General features: G+C 48.6%; 1 protein-coding gene across 5 annotated transcripts in view; it reads left to right on the forward strand.

Annotated features, from left to right (window-relative positions):
- SIAE (sialic acid acetylesterase) overlaps positions 1-16,770 on the forward strand; it is a 36,193-nt gene that overhangs the window by 18,498 nt on the left and 925 nt on the right. For 4 of the 5 annotated variants that reach the window (XM_061167601.1, XM_061167592.1, XM_061167617.1 and 1 more), the window contains exons 4-9: positions 3,238-3,376; positions 7,210-7,387; positions 9,012-9,121; positions 9,864-9,997; positions 13,767-13,924; positions 14,902-15,094. In XM_061167601.1, the coding sequence (XP_061023584.1) occupies positions 3,238-3,376; positions 7,210-7,387; positions 9,012-9,121; positions 9,864-9,997; positions 13,767-13,924; positions 14,902-15,094 (912 nt within the window). The remainder of the gene's footprint in view (positions 1-3,237; positions 3,377-7,209; positions 7,388-9,011; positions 9,122-9,863; positions 9,998-13,766; positions 13,925-14,901; positions 15,095-16,770) is intronic. The other variant, XM_061167607.1, reaches the window with a different exon arrangement.

The raw sequence follows: 16,770 nt of genomic DNA on the forward strand, positions 1-16,770 counted from the left end.
GACTGGCTTATTTATAGTTATTCTCTCATGTTTAAATCTGCTGTGTTGTAATGTGGTAGAAGGTAAGGTGGCGCTTCTCTGGTGGCTTCATGGTAAAGAACCCGCCTGCCAAGGTAGGAGACACGGATTCAGTCCCTAGGTCAGAAGGATCTCCTGGAGAAGGGAGCAACCCACTCCAGTGTTCCTACCTAGGAAACCCCAGGGACAGGGGAACCTGGTGTGGGCTACCAGTCCACGGTGCCGCAAAGAGTTAGACATGACTGAGTGACTGACACCCTCACTTCAAAAGCTGGTATTATTTTGTAAACTATTATTATACACGATAATTACACAGTCCATCACTGCCCTTTGGACACAACTGAGCGACTGGGCACACACCACACACCCACACACACACACATGTGCCTTGCTCCCCTGTGCAGACCCCATGCCATGACTCTCTGAGGAAATAGATTCTTGACGTTTCTTCATTAATTCAAGAATGTGGTGTAAAGGTTACAAAATGAACACTGGTGAGCAGCTGCTTTGATGGTGAACCGTGGGTCCCCAGAGAGGTGGAGGGCTCTCCCCATCGCTGCAGCCTTAATGACTTCAAATACCTTGGTCTTCATTTACATCCTCATTTCAATACTTGGTAGGAAAATAATTACACCGAGGTGTTTGATGAGATGAAATTTGATCTCAGCAGATGGAGGAAGGCTTCCCCTTTCATCAGCAGGGAAACCAAGTGTCATTTAAATGAAAATCTTCCTGAAATCTCTTTATTCCTAAGTTTGCTGCCAATATCCCCGAGGAAATGCTTCCATCAAAAGATGGCTTGTTGAGACCTACTGTAAGCACAGGGAACTCTCTGCTCAGTGTTAGGAGGCTGCCTGGATGGGAGAGGAGTTTGGGGGAGAATGGATACATGTATATGCATGGCCGAGTCCCTTTGCTCCGTTCGCCTGAAGCTATCACAACATTGTTCCTTAATCAGCTATACCCCAATACAAAATACAAAGTTTTTTTCTTTTTTTTTTTTTTAAAAGGCTGGTGATTCTGGGAAAGGATACCCATTTCAGAAGTAATTGTCCTCAGGTCCAGCAAGAATTCTCCCCACCCCCATTTTTTGCTAACACTTTCTGTGGCTTTTGAGTTTTGGCTTGAAATACCGCACACATGTGAGTTTGAAAATGGAAGTTTTCCGGCCAGAGCTTTGGATTCAGTTCCGTGTGTGCTGGTAACAACAGGGGACGATGCCACCCCCTCCCCCAGTTCAGCTGGCCTTGCCGTTCTCTGGAGTGTTAGCAACGGGTCACCGCGCCACCTCCCGAGCTGGCCCTGAAGTTCCCAGTCGGTGTGGAAGCTGGTGTGGGTGGAGGGAGCGAAAGCAGTTTCATCCTCCGTTTCCATGGAAGCAGCATACGATCCTCAGCGCTCGGTGCTGAACTGAATTTCAAGGGAGGTGACTTTTTACAGGTACTTGCCGCTGAAAAATAACTTCCCTGCCAACATATACTGAGTGCATTAGCCTGTTCTTCGTCTTCAGTGTTTATTCTGCGTGAAACTTGCCAGGCAAGATCCAGAAGGAGCAAGCCTGGACTTCCTGTGGAATTTTCCTGAGACCGTGTACAGAAGCCCAGTGACCCTGGCAGCCCGGAGCCACGTCACCCAGGGAGCGCTGCAAGCTGCGGCTCCGACTGGGACCAAAGGGCCATTGCTTTTGCATCTGGCCGGCTTATTGGCCACAGCAGGCTCAGTGGCAAGTCAAAAGGCGATTCCAGGGGCAGCGCATCTCAATGACATGCTCTGTGGGGGCACTGCGGCTGCTCCTGCCCGCTGGGCCGCAGGGCCAGCTGTATTCTCTGCGGTGGGCGGGAGGGAAGGCGAGCCAGCTGCACACCCCGTGGCCAGCGGCCAGTGGAGAGCGGCCCGGCCTCCCGCGGCCTCCACAGTCTTGCCTCAGCTGGAGCTCTGGTTCCCTGAGGCCAATGATAACTGGCCTTCTTGAGGCTCCTATTAGGCCTTTGTTTTGGGACAACCAGGCTGTCCAGAGGGGTGGAGAGGAGACTAGTAAAAACAAACACTCATTAAAAAGCCAAACAATATGTTTATGACACGTTCTTTTTTTTTTTAAATTTTTAATCGGAGGATAATTGCTTTAAATGTTGTGTCTGCTGTTGCACAAGGAGAATCGCCTGTAAGTATACTTACATCCCCTCCCTTTTGAGGCCGCCCCTGCCATCCCACCCGTCTAGGTCATCACAGAGCAGCGAGCTAAGCGCCCCGTGCCGGACAGCAGCTTCCCACCAGGTACCTGTTTTACACATGGTAGTGTAAATGCTACTCTCTCAATTCATCCTCCTCCACCCCATTTTTTTAAAAAAATAAAAACATGCCTACTCAACGATCAGGATTGAAGGAAATAGCACGTAAGTGTGAGCCCTGAGAGGAAAGATGCTTGATGGGTTAACAAAGAAACCCTTAGGTGTAGCACACAGATTCATGTCCAGAGGAACCCTAAGCCAGTCCTGTCACATTCTTGGCAGCTGGTGAGGTTTCATCCAGTGGTTTGGGAAAAAGTGATGTGCCTTTGGATAGACCCTTCTCTTTGTCTGGTTTCTTGGGACTGATCTCAGCAATCACCCTGAACCCCACCTTCCAAACTTCTGGGCTTGCTGTGCTTTTCTTGGGCAATTTTCCAGGACTGAGATGAGAAGATAAGTGTGTTGAGGCTGATTTCAGGATGTTTCAGGCTTTCAAAAATCGTTTCTCAATTGTGTTTCTTTTTAATACACATCCCTTATGGGGTATGGATTACATAAACCTACCTCTCCATGGCCTTTTTGGCTTCATTTTTTTTTTTTTCAAAGAAGATAATGCCATGGCTTTAATGGATACTTTTTCTGAATAGAAGTATTTTACTTTCAAGGTGTCGATCTTTTTTAGCCCAAACCCACCCACAGCTCCTCTCATCCAATACAGACTTGTCCTTGAGATTGCAGATGTCTTGGTGTTCCTACCTTCTTTGAGGATATGACTTATCATAGTGTCTGTGGGTCAAAGTGGATCCAGGCGATCTGGACCAGCCCATCATTGGTTTCGATTATGCATTTGGTTTCTGTATCCTGAAGGCGCAGAAGGAGCTGCAGGCGGGGTTGGGGGTGGGTGGGTGCGGTAGCATTTATGAGGGGGCAGCAGCAGCATCAACCATCCACTTGGTTGGCGTAAGAAATGACGTCCCTGCTTCTTTTCCAGGTATTTAACGCCACAGGCGAGCTATCGAACACGACTGCCTATCAGTCTGTCCGCATCCTCTCCGTGTCTTCCACCCAGGCTCAGCAGGAACTGGAGGACCTGGCCAAGGTTGACCTGCGATGGTCCAAGCCCACCTCGAGTAAGTGATGGCTGGAGCACATGCCAGCTCCTCTGTGAGTGATCGGCGCCCTGTGTGGCATCTGTGAGCCTGAATTGGGTTCTGTTGTGTCTGTCAGAATTTGCTCATTCTTTTACTCATTTCTTATTGACCTCCCCACCCCGCTGGTTCTTGGTGGCTCAGTGGTAAAGAATCTGCTTGCAATGTAGGAGATGCAGGTTCGATCCCTGGGACAGGAAGATCCCCTGGAGTAGAAAATGACAACCCACTCCAGTATTCTTAGCTGGGAAATCCCATGGACAGAGGAGCCTGATGGGCTACAGTCCATGGGGTCGCAAGAGTCAGACATGACTGAGCGACCGAACCACCACCACCCACTTCCTGATGGTACTCGTTTCATGCGTTCCTTCCCAGGACTCCACGGTGAATCTTGCCCCCTTGCTTTGAGCAGATGGCGCTTCCTCCAGCTTCATCGGCCTCAAGGAAGCCACTCAGCATAAACTCCACCAGCATCTCCTCAGCGCCCGACATTCTCCTCTCCTCTTTCTTCCTCCGTTTCTGTGTCTGAACACAGCTGACTGTTTCCCTCAAGGCTGCCTCTGACGCAGGCTCTTACCTTCTCCAGGGCCTCCTCTTAGCTGTTTACCCCACCGTCCAGCCTGCAGGGAACCTTTACTCCAGGCTGCTCTGCACCAGTCTCTGTTCTAGGTCCCGAGGGTGCTGTTGTGATCAGGACCCAGTCCCCCACCCTCAGGGCATCACTTATCTTTAAGGAAACCAGGCGAAGCTGAGCAAAACACACCCCTTTCTCCTGGAACCGCTCCTGTCTCCTTTGCTTTGTTAAACCTTCTTAGAACATCTTTCCATTCTTTTCACTGCCTTCCTGCGTGTGCACTCTTTGTTGTTGTTCATTCTCTAAGTCGCGTCTGACTCTGCGTCCCTATGGACTGCAGCACACCTGGCTTCCCTGCCCTTCACCATCTCCCAGAGTTTGCTCAGACTTATGTTCATTGAGTTTGTGATGCCATCCAGCCATCTCGTCCTCTGTTGTTCCCACTCTTTAACCCTTTATGATCTGGCTGCTGTGCCAGGTCAACAACTGGTTCCCCCAAGGTTTCCACTGTTCTTCTGTGATGTGCTCTGGACAGCCCATGGCATCGGCTTTGCTGACCGCTGCTCCTAGAAGCTGCGCCTCCCTCTGAGCTTGTGAGGTGCTTCCTCTCCCTCATGCTCCCTCTCTGTCTGCACCGTGCCTGTTTCTTTGCTTTCTCCAATCCCTTCCTCCCGAAGGGAGGTCCCTTGTGCTGTTTACAGTCCCTTTTTTCACCTGTACGTGCTTTACCTTGGTAACCTCAGTTACTCCTACATTTCAAGCATTCATTCATTCAGCAAATATCTGGGTGCCTTTTGCGTGCTCGGCGCTATCCTAAGTGCTGGGGGTGATAGCAGAGAATAAAGCAGGCAGGCACGCCTGGTCTCCTGGATGGAGCTTACAGTCTAGTGGGAGAGTACAGAAAATGAATAAGAAAATTAGTAAGTTGTAAACGAAGTATTGTACTATTCAGTATCACACTGCCTGAACTTTCCCTTTAAGAACTCAGGAACTGAATAGATTTGGGTAAAAATTTTTTAATGAATCCTTTGGTCTAGGAACTCTTGCTGCATGTCCTCCAAAACTCAGGAATCAGTTAGATTCGGATAAGGTATTATACCTTGCTGTCGGTTCCCTTTCAGTCTCTGAACTCAGAGACTCGAATGTTTGAACATCAAGGGATAGGTTAGATGGTGGTACGTGCTGAGAAATAAGTTACATAAAATACTTATCCAGGGCAGGGGCAGTACTGCTGGGGCTGGGGTGGGCTGGTGGTTTCTCTCTGAAAGAGTGGCCGTGGAGGTCCCACCTGAGAAAGGCAGCATTTCCGTAATAACTTGACAGAGGTGAGGCCACCCAGGTGTCTGGGGAAGAGCCTGGTAGGTCAAGACCCTCTCATATTTCAAGTCTCTCCTGCATCTTCTACTGTCCTCCTGTCTCTGACTGCGGTTGGGAAAGGTCTCTGATTTTTTTTTTTATTTGGCTGCGCTGGGTATTCACTGCAGCACACAGGCTTCTCTACTTTGGCTCATGGGCTTAGTTGCTCTGTGGCACGTGGGATCTCAGTTCCCCGACCCAGGGATCGAACCCACGTCCCCTGCGTTGCAAGGTAGATTCTCAACCACTGGACCACCAGGGAAGTCCCCAGGGTCTCTGATTTTAAAGACTCTTATATTGAGTTTGGACCTCTCTGGATAATTCAGGACAGTCGCCCCCTCTTCAGGTCCTTACTCTTGAAACATCTGTGATGTCCCTTTAGCCACATACGGTTCACTCACAGGGTCCAGGCCTTAGACTGGAGACACCTTTGCTCCCCACCACACATGCTCATTCCCACGCCTTTCCAAGTGGTTTTCCACTTTCTTTACTCCAACCTCCCCTGCAGTTATCTCTTACACTATTCTCCTTCTGTAACTGATACTCTACTCAGATACTCGAGAAGCTTTCCAGTTCTGCATGTCTCTGTATGTATTGTTTCTTCTGCCCAGAATGCTAGCTCTGCTTACTGCACTCCTGTCTCCCAAGGTCTCCCCACCTCCCTCCCTTCCCTCTTAATTACCTTCTCCCTCTTCCTCCCCATCAGCGAATCCACCCTTATTCCAGCCACCACTGCCACCCAACACCAGCCCACAAACATTCACTGACTCCGCACTGGGTCCCAGGCGCCGAGCATACAGAAATCCTAATGGTTTAGCGAGGTGAGGGAAAGCCCAGGCACAGAGCAGGACCAGAGCACACGGAACAAGTCCGCCTTTCCTGGGCGTGTTCCGATCTGCCTTTCATTTGCTATTCTTTACTTTGCTGTTAGAACTCCTTAACCCACTTTTGTACTTCTTAAAGCACTAAACCATATTTTGCCATATATTTGACTCTGCTGAATATTTGTCTTATTCTGTAGGATAGAAGACCTCTGAAGAGAGGTTCCATGTCTTTCCTTTTCCTTTTCATTTATATATCACAATCATCTAGAAGTCCCTGGCACCTGGTAGGTACTCAATCCATTTTAATTGATTTGAAACTGATTTTTAACTCCTTCTATCACACTTTCCATGGTTCGAGAGCCAGGAATGAGTTGTTTGGATCTTTCACGTGCCAAGGCAGTGACTTACACCTCGTGGTTCTTTCACAGCTGTTGGGTTGGGTTGATCCCACCAGTTGTGTGTGTGCCTGTTCCCTTGTTCAGCAGCCTTCTTCTGATGTGGAAATCACCCATTCTGGTCTATGTTGGTTCCTGGGCTGTATGAATGAATGAGCTCGATGGTGCTGAACTCGGAAATGCTGGTTTTGGTTTCTGTTGCTTTCCTTTTCGGCCAAACTCCCCATCACTTGTTTGTTCTTGTCTTCATTACCATGGCTATAAGCTTGGATACAAACCACCCAGAAAAAATATACCTTTCTTCTGGACATTCTCTGTGCTTGTTTGTCCCCTTCCACAGAGCTAAGTGGGGATGGATCCTGGGTAAGAGTGTAGGTGGGGGTGGAATGGGGCCGGCAGCCTTTCTGTCCCTCATGTGTTGCAGAGGGGTATCAATATTCCTAGGTTCTCAGGGCCCTGCGGGGAAGCCTCCGTGCCTGGCCAGAGAGCCTTTGGCTTTCTGCTAGCCAGCCAGCTGCCTCTCCGTCTTCTCCTGCCCTTGGAAAGTCTTAGAAAGGAATGCAAGGCCTGACCCACACCCAAGCTTCTCACCGAGGCCCACTCAGGAGCTCCAGGCAGTGTCCACCTACTTTCCCCCTGACTGTCTCTGTCTGTTTCTCTGAACAGAAAACTTAGGCCACGGCAACTTCACGTACATGTCAGCAGTGTGCTGGCTCTTCGGGCGTTTCCTATATGACACCCTGCGGTATCCTGTGGGGCTGCTCTCCTCCTCGTGGAACGGGACACCCATTGAAGCCTGGTCGTCTAGAAGGTCCCTTGAAGCCTGTGGGGTCCCGAGGTCAGGGTAAGAAAGCGTCCTCTGGTCCAGGAGAAAGCCTGCCAGGAAGTTCTGTGAGAGAGAAGGATCACGGTCTCCTTGGGGAAGTCAAATATGAGCTGCATGTACAGACATGTGTTAAATGTATGTGACTTATTCAGGTGTTCTTTTCACTGTCATCACCACCACAGTCATTTGACAATATGTCAAGAAGTAATTATGACCCTTTTCCTTAATAATAGGGATAGATAATTTTTTTTAAGTTTTATTTTTTTGATCAGATATTTTTAACTTTTGTATTGGGATATAGCTAGTTAACAGATACTATTGTGATGGCTTCAGGTAGACAGGAAAGGGACTCAGTATACATGTATCTGTTCTCCCCCAAACTCCCCTCCTGTCCAGGCTGCTTCTTAACATTGAGCCGAGTTCCTTGTGCTATGCTGTGCTCATTATCCATTTTAAATACAGCAGTGTGTATACATCCCAAACTCCCTAACTATCAATAGAGATAAGTTAATACTTAATAGAAGTTTTCTAAATGCCAGATACTGTCATAAGCACTTTATATAATATTAACTCATTTAATGCAACACTCTCTTGAAGTGTAGGTACTATTAACACATGAGGATAAAGGGACTAATTCGGAGAGAGGTTTGGTGACTTGCTTGGGAACACGACTAGTAAGTGATGGAGTCTGGCGTCAGTGCTCTTAACCGCTGTGAGAATAAACACAGTCTAACAGTTTGGAAGAACACGGTATCCATGTCATCAGAAAAGGGTATTGGAAGACTGATGGTGAAAGCACACTCAGGAAAAGCTGGATCAGGAAGAAGAGTGGGTCGGGGCAGAGGGAGAGAAGAGGCTCGTTGATAACTTCTTGATGCTAATGTTGCCATAGAGATGGACAGTACGTGAGCTGCTTTCACAGAACTTGTCTCATCAGTTCTGGCAAGAACATGCATTTGAGCTCCTGGTGTGTCTTGGGTAAAGGCCTGCCTGCTGGGGAGTAAAGTCATCCTGCTTTGGAACAGAAAGACTTACTCTCAGTAGAGGTGGAAGAATCTAAAGCCAGGCTTCCCAGACCTCAGGGGGCACGGCAGGGACAATACCAAGGGGCCATGCGGGTTCTCACACACCGCCGCTCCAAGAGAAATTCACACAAGAATTCCACAGAGGCAACTTAGGGCCATGTTCCAAGTCATCAGAAAACGTGCCTTCTGACCTGGCCATCTCATTTCTGGGAATTTAGCTTAAGGAAATAATGAAGACTGTATGTAATGATTCAGCTCTCAGGAAGATAATCATGGCATTGCTTATAAAAGCAAAGAACTTAACCTCAGTGTCCATTCAGTGAGTGCTGGTTAAGCAAACTTTTTGCCTGTGTGATAGACTCATTAACACCTGCTCGCTCTGCCCCCTGCCCCCGACCCTGGTCTCAATCCCTAGATGGAAACGGGGATGGTGCCACTGAACTCCCAGAGAGCCGACTGACACCTGTTTTCATGGAAACAGAGTGGTTGACTTGAACTCTGAGCTGTTTTCATTAGGGGTTTGCCCCAAGTGAAGCTGGATAGATACCTAGCTCAGGGATGATCATGGGATCAGTCACTGGTTCTCTGCTGACACCTGTGTGTCCTCCTTATTTTAGGTCCATGCCATCTGACCTTCAGTTTGGTCCGAGTGCACACTCTGTTCTCTGGAATGCCATGATCCATCCACTCTGTAACATGACACTGAAGGGGGTGATATGGTACCAGGGTGAGTGTTCAGTTTCCTGGTTTTCCATTGTATCCATTAGCTGTTGCCACATAACAAACCACCCTGGAACTTAGTGATTGCAAACCATTGTAATTTTATTTGGCTCCCTATTCTTTGAGTTAGCAGGGTAGTGTTTCTGTCGGGGCTGCTCTGGCTCATTTCTGCTGGGATCTCCTATGTGTGTTTGGCAGCCTGGCAGGTTGTCTGGTGGCTGGATGGCCTAGGATGGCCTCTACCTCATGTTTGTTGACTGGGGCTCCTGGTTCTCATGTGGCCTCTCGTCCTTCAACAAGCTGTGATAGTGATGGTTTATTGCTCAGTTGTATCTGGCTCCTTGTGACTCCATGTTGCTCACCAGCCTCCTCTGACCATGGGATTCTCTAGGCAAGAATACTGGAGTGGGTTGCCATTTCCTCCTCCAGGGCATCTTCCCGACCGAGGGATTGAACCCTGGTCTCCTGCATTGCAGGTGGATTCTTAACTGACTGAGCCACCATGGAAGATCTTTAGCAAGCTAGTTCAGCCTTATTTATCATTTACACGGCAGTGTCAGGCTTCCAAGTGTATCAGGAGAGAACAAACTCCAGAGCCCATTTGCTCTTGCAGTCATGTTTGCTGATGGCCCATTGGCCAGAGCAAGCCCAAGGCCAGTCCAGGGGGACCTCAGGATAGAGGCTTGGGAGCAATGTCGGGGTATCTTGCATCTACCCCAACTCCCTCTCACAGTTTGGACTGTTTTCAGGGGAGTCCAATGTAAACTTTAACAGGGACCTGTACAATTGTACATTCCCTCTGCTCATTGACGACTGGCGCCAGACCTTCCACGATGGCTCCCAGGGGCAGACGGAGCGCCTCTTCCCATTTGGATTTGTCCAGGTAGGTGCCGAGAGGAAGAGGGCTTGTGGGCTTTGGTGGGGGAGGTGCTGCTGAGACCTCTTCCCTGGAATCTGTGTTCCTTTTTTTTTTGCCCTCATCGCCTGCCTGCTGGTCAAAAACTGAAAGTAGCTTAATCCATCTCAGCTCACTGACATGACAATTAAATCTTAAAATAATTAATAATAATAATTTGGGCTTCCCAGGTAGCTCAGTGGTAAAGAATCTGCCTTCAATGCAGGAGATGTTGGTTGCGTCAGGAAGATCCCCTGGAGAAGGAAATGGCTACCCACTCTAGTATTCTTACCTGGGAAATCCCATGGAGAGAGGAGCCTGGTGGGCTACAGTTCATGGGGTCGCAAAGAGTCAGACATGACAGAAGCAACTTAGCACACACAAAACCAAGTTCTTGAGTGCTTCACCTCGCCTGTTCACACGACCCCTCCAGGACCTAGACGCCCTAGCGGGACAGTAGTCCTGACTTTTCTGGAACATAGGAATTCAACAAGTAAGGTGTGACAAAAATGAGGCCCACCTCACAGCATAGGCACGGAACAGGCGTTAGTATTTGAGTTGGACACCCCTGTCTGTAGGCGTCTGCCTCTGGTAGCCCACAGATACTTCCCTCTCACCATCCCCCCTGGCCTCCCCCCACCCCGTTCCTTTACCCTGCCCAAGTTCACAGGCCTTTTTTTGGGTATAAGATTTTTATAGACCTGCTTTCCACTTATAATTACTTTACAATCATTTCCTTTCTCCTTTCTTACATTTGTTTTGACTTTGAACGAGAATATTCTGCTCATTATTTTCAAAATAGCAACGCCTGTCACCACTTCTGTATTACTGTTGGTAGAAACTACATTTGGTGCTTGGAGGTACTTTTTTTGCCTCTCAGCCTGTGTACATGGTGGTTGGAATGTGACTTCAATCAACTCAGGCCAAAAATACGTTTAAGTGTTTATTATATGCCACAGACTGTGTGAGCTACTAGAAATATACAGCCGGAAGCAGAGAGACCTGCTCCTTGTCCCGAAGCCCTGGTTTAGCGGAAGTGCCTTAGCCTCGGGTGCCAGCTTTATCATCATCAACAGTATGTTGGGTGCTTGTGAAAAACTGGGACTATAAATGTTTAACTTCAAAGGGAACTGTCAAATACAACAGTTTAATGGTTCTAAGCGTAGTCTGGGGATTTGAATCTCAGCTCTGGCACTTCCTTTAGCTGTGTTATTTGGAGTAAGACGTCAAACCTCTGTTATTTTAAGTGTTAAACGAGCTAGTCCATGTAAAGCTTGGCACAAGTGAGAAAATGCCCATGTTTATTATTATTAGTGAGAGAAGTCGGAAAATCTGGAGGGACAGTTGGTCTGTAAAGGAGGATGAATTGGCTTGACGAAAGGCTGCATGGTGGCCGTAACTGGAGCACACAGTTAGAGGGGGGACGGGAGCTCTGTGGGGAGGGCTGGGCTATACCACGTGTCTGCGAGTTTAACACTGATGTGTGATCCGAGGCATGGGGAGAGAGAGGAGCCGGAGTTCAGGACCGGAGACCCTATTATTGTTGTTCTTCAGTTGCTAACTTGTGTCCAACTCTTTGTGACCACATGGACTGCAGCACGCCAGGCTCCTCTGTCCTCCACTATCTCCCGGAGTTTGCTCAAATTCAGGTCCATTGAGTCGGTTATGCCATCCAGCCATCTCATCCTCTGCGCTTTCTTCTCCTCCTACCCTCAATCTTTTCCAGCATCAGGATCTTTTCTAAAGAGTCAGCTCTTCACATCAGGTGGCCAGAGTATTGGAGCTTCAGCTTTAGCATCAGTCCTTCCAGAGACTATTCAGGGTTGATTTCTTTCAGGGTTGACTGGTTTGATCTTCTTGCAGTCTAAGGGGCTCTCGAGAGTCTCCCCCGGCACCACAGTTCAAAAGCATCAGTTCTTCGGCACCCAGCCTTCTTTATGGTCCAGCTCTCATGACACGACTACCAGAGTCTCGAGGGAGTGTATGCTTTTTCCGAAGGATTTTGGAGGAACAGTGAACCAGACTACAAGCCACAGATGCTATTGTAAAATCCTGCAAATGCAGCCACTTTTTATATTCTTTGGCTGTGACATGCCTTCTTTAGCAGCAGTGTTTCTCCTAATCCCTGCAAGTTCCCTGCTTTATCTCAGGGAAAAAAACCCAGGAATTTCCTGTGGGTGTGGAGTCTGCGGGCGCCCCCATGTGGTCAGTCTGTGGTAGTACAGCTGACGAAGTAGTGGGGAACGGCTGCAGGAATTCTCAGCCAACTGCCATTTTGAAACAACTTCCTTGGCTTGAGTGGCTCTTGGTAGCATTTCTCCCTCAGCCCTTCAGGCTGGAACTGCCCCTAGACTCTTCCAGGGGGTTCTTGCAGGGATCCGCATCATGGCGCCCATTGGCGCACATGGCCCCACTTTCAGCCTTCTCTCTCGGGTGTTGTGTGGGAAGCAGCAGGGTTACTGTGGATCTTTTTATTGCCACTCTGTAGTTTTCGTGACATTTCACTGCGAAGCTCCACCACCTTTTATCACTTCATGTGTTAAGGCCAATTTGCATAGGAGAGTTTAATAAGAATCAGTGGTGGGGAAAATGTACTCTTTCTTTCAGTGGGAGAAACCACACGACCAGCTGGCAACAGGGCATGGCTGCTGGAACGTGCGAAGGACTGGGGTCTTTGATGAAGTCTGCTATGTGCTCAAGGGTAGATGCTGAAGCTGAAGCTCCAATACTTTGGCCACCTGATGTGAAGAGCCGGCTCTTTGGAAAAGACCCTGATGCTGGAGAAGATTGAAGGCAAAAGGAGAAGGGGGTGATAGAGGATGAGATGGTTAGAAAGCATCACTGACTCAGTGGACATGAATTTGACCAAACTCTGGGAGATAGTGGAGGACAGAGGAGCCTGGTATGCTGCAGTCCATGGGGTTGCCAAGAGTCGGGCACGACTTAGCAACAAGGGCAGAGTCCTCTCCACTTCCCTACAGAGCTTTGCCCTGTGTTGTACACAGATGTACAATAGGTCAGTGACCTACTGCTTTGCAACAGACGACCTCAGAACTTTGGGGCTGACAACAGCAGCCCCTGCGTTGGCTCCTCATTCCATGGGTTGGCCAGGCAGGGAGAGGTGGTCCCCCAGAGCGGCTCATCTCTGCTCTGGGACATTAGCCAGGCTTGCTCGTGTATCTGCAGTTGGTGCTGAAGGATCCAGAATTCACGTGACTGGCCCCTCAGCTGGGAAGGCTGGGGCATGAACGCCTCTCTCTGCCTCTCTCCTCATGACCTTCCAGTTCCCAAGGCCGCTGTCTCCACACTTCTCCAGCAGGGTAGCGGCACTTCTGTTCCGTGGCCATCTCAGGGTTCTGAGAAGACAAAACCAGAAGGCAAGCACTCCTGAGGCAGAGACTCAGTAGCTGCTCACCGTCACCTCAGCTGCATGCTGTTTGTCAGAGCAAATCACAGGCTCAGCCCAGGTTCAGTGCGAGGAAAAATAGACTCCAGGTCTTGCTGCGAGGAGGGGACTGGAGGGGCGGAGTTCCACCCCGGCTTGTGGGATGAGCGGTTCAGCCACGAGGGTGAGAGACTCGGTAAGAACGTGTTGGATCAGCCCGTGGGCGAGTGAGTGAAGCAGAAGCAGGGTCTGCTTGTGAAAGACTCCAGTGTAGGTTTCTTTTCAAAATTTTTTTCTTAATGTTTTTCTAGCTTTTCTGAAGTGTAGGTTTCTGATGCAGTGAAGTTCTGATGCACAGTGTCTGCTTTCTAGTTATCTTCCTATTTGTTTGATGAAGCCCTGGATGATGGACTTCCCCAGATCCGTTGGCATCAGACAGCCGACTTTGGCTACGTCCCCAACCAAAGGATGCCCAACACCTTCATGGCTGCCTCCATGGATCTCTGTGACAGGAACTCACCTTTTGGCAGGTGGGTGCTTCTCGGGCTTTGCTTGAACAGTAATATGTGTTCTCTGTGGCCTTCTCTTGATGTTCATTTGTGAGGGGGCCTAAGGAAGGGACCCTCGAAGCATGATTTATCCATCATTCATACCCTGGATGTGCTACAGTAACTAAAACCCCTCTTCACCCCTGGGCCTTGATGCCACCGAACCTTATTTCGTGTTGACACTCCATGTCCAAAGAAGGCCCACTGAGGGGCTTTGCTGTCATCATCATTCACAGATCCAGAGTGCCAGAGGCTCCGGGGGATCTGTGCTTCCACAGCTGCCTGACGGTCTCATGTTCGCAGCTGGATGCTTCCACCTGAAGCAACACAAGTCTCTTTTGCTCACATTGCACTGGCCACGGCAAGTCCCATGGCCATGTCTATTTTCAGTAAGAGCAGGAAGTGGAATTCTGCCACAGACTCAGAGGAGGACTACCGGGACGGTGGTGAAGAGCTCCGATGACTACGGCCTACTAGCTGTAGGATACCAGGGAATGTCAGTGTGACATGGAGCCCAATGCAGAGCGTCCCGATTATAGCAGGAGCTTGAATGAATATTTGTGTTTTGAAAGAATGAATGTTTGTTAAGTGAACACATAAAACCTGGAGGGGGCCAAGTAATGAAAAACTGATTCAGATGAAACACTCTGAGAACTTTGAGTGCTTGCAACAGTTTTAGGAGAGCTCTCCTTGGTTAGTTCCAAAGTCTCCCCTCCCTCCTCCTCTTCCCTTATTCCTCCCTTCCAAGCCATCAGTTATTTCAGGGTTGTTGACGCAGAGAAGACCGGTCTGTGGTTACAATTCACCATTTCTCTTAGGCTGACTAGCCACAGATCACTGGCTATTAGATTCAGTCTCACCTTCTTAAAGGGTTCTTTGCATAAGAGTTCCTTTTTTTTTCAAATATGACTATTATTGAGCCCAAACCTGAAGTTCTCTCCCTGTTCTTCGTCCTGTAGCATACACCCTCGAGATAAGCAGACGGTGGCCTACAGGCTGCACTTGGGGGCCCGTGCCTTGGCTTATGGGGAGAAGTTGATCTTTCAAGGACCACTGCCTCAGAAGATAGAACTCCTGGCCGACACGGGGCTGCTCAACCTCACATATTCCCAGCCAATCAAGGTGCAGAGGCGTGACGACAAGATATTTGAGGTGAGAGTTGCAGAAAACAATAGTGGTTCATCCTGTGTGGGGATCAGGATTTCCTCCACACCGAGGCTCATCTCTAATTATATACGAGGCAGGTCTTGGTTGGTCAGGGGCTAAGTTTATCTCAGAGTGACAAGTAAGCAGCTCTTGTTTCATTCACTTAGAGGCAATTTTGATGGGACAAAAGCTAATTTAAAAATTAAATCAATATTAAATAAAAATATATAGACACGTTACAAATCTATTTTTATTTTATAAAAATATAATTTTATGTTTAAAATTTATAAAATAAATTGAACAATTAAATTAAATAAGTAACTTAAAATAAAAAATTATTAAAATTAATTAACAAATTAAGAGTCCATATTAAAAAGATATTCCTTTTGTATTTTCCCTCCCAGAGCAAGCATTTTTGCTCAGGACAGGTAGCATTATTCGTGGGTACCTATTTGAAAGGAAAGGATCCTGGCTGCAGAATATTTCCCTCATCCTTGGACATCTTTTTTTGGTCACACTATCCTAAATTTTGATTTTCTTTTGAGTTTAATCTCTCCTTTAAAAGATTTAAGTGTGGTGATTTGCAGCTTAGTTTGAATTACTGTAATGGGCTTCCCTGGTAGCTCAGCTGGTAAAGAATCTGCCTGCAATGTGGGAGACCTGGGGTCCATCCCTTGGTTGGGAAGATCCCTTGGAGAAGGGAAGCGCTACCCATTCCGGTATCCTGGCCTGGAGAATTCCATGGACTGTAGTCTGTGGGGTTGCGAAGAGTCAGACATGGCGGGGCGACTTTCACTTTGACTGTAATGGAACTCTGTACTTGCTTCTAACACCTGGTGAGGATCATTTCACTGCGGAACTGGGGCTGTTGATGAAACAGCTTATTTAGGAGTCTCTTAAGGTTGAGGCTTCCCTGGTGGCTCGGTGGTCAAGAATCCACCTGCCAATGCAGGAGACTCGGGTTGAATGCCTAGGTGGGGAATTCCGATCTCCAAGAGAAGGAAATGGCAACCTACTTCCAGTATTCTTGCCTGGGAAATCCCACGGACAGAGGAGCCTGGTGGGCTACAGTCCATGGGGTCACAAAGAGTCGAACACAACTGAGCAACTCAACATCAAGGCCAGGGTGGTGGCTGGAGGCATCCCCAGGTGGAATATTTAAATGAGTGTCTTTGGGAGTCCTGGGGGGTGGTGAGTGAAAAGAGGGCATTGGAGGGACAATGAAAGAATGCAGAAGACAAACTGTAATTACACAAGAGTTCCTGGGGCTGTTCCTGCTCTGGAATCCCCCTGCCTTAGGTGCTTACTTACCACCTAACTCCACTTAGCTTTCCTGGATGCTGGGTTTTAGGTGAGTCCCAGCTCCCTGGAATCTGTGCATTCCAAGTTACCCTCTGTAGTCAGCTGCTGGCAGTCTGCCCACTGCCTGGCCCTGGAGGCTTGAGTTGGGGCCAGGACAGATTTGAACCTTTGGGAAGTGGGTATGTTAACACTCCCTTCACCAGAATCGCTTTCTGACTTGAGGACAGCTGACCGTCCACAGTTCCATGTGCCCCTTCATCTTCCCCCAGCTCCCCTGGGAGTCCGAGAGCAGCCCAGAGGCTGGCTTGCTCCCCCAGACTCCGGTCTGACTGGTGGGAGGATCACAGAAGACTGCTCAGGGGAGCGTTTCCTAAGTGCTT

The sequence above is a fragment of the Dama dama genome, chromosome 2 (genome assembly GCF_033118175.1).
Source record: "Dama dama isolate Ldn47 chromosome 2, ASM3311817v1, whole genome shotgun sequence".
Taxonomy (NCBI): Eukaryota; Metazoa; Chordata; class Mammalia; order Artiodactyla; family Cervidae; genus Dama; species Dama dama.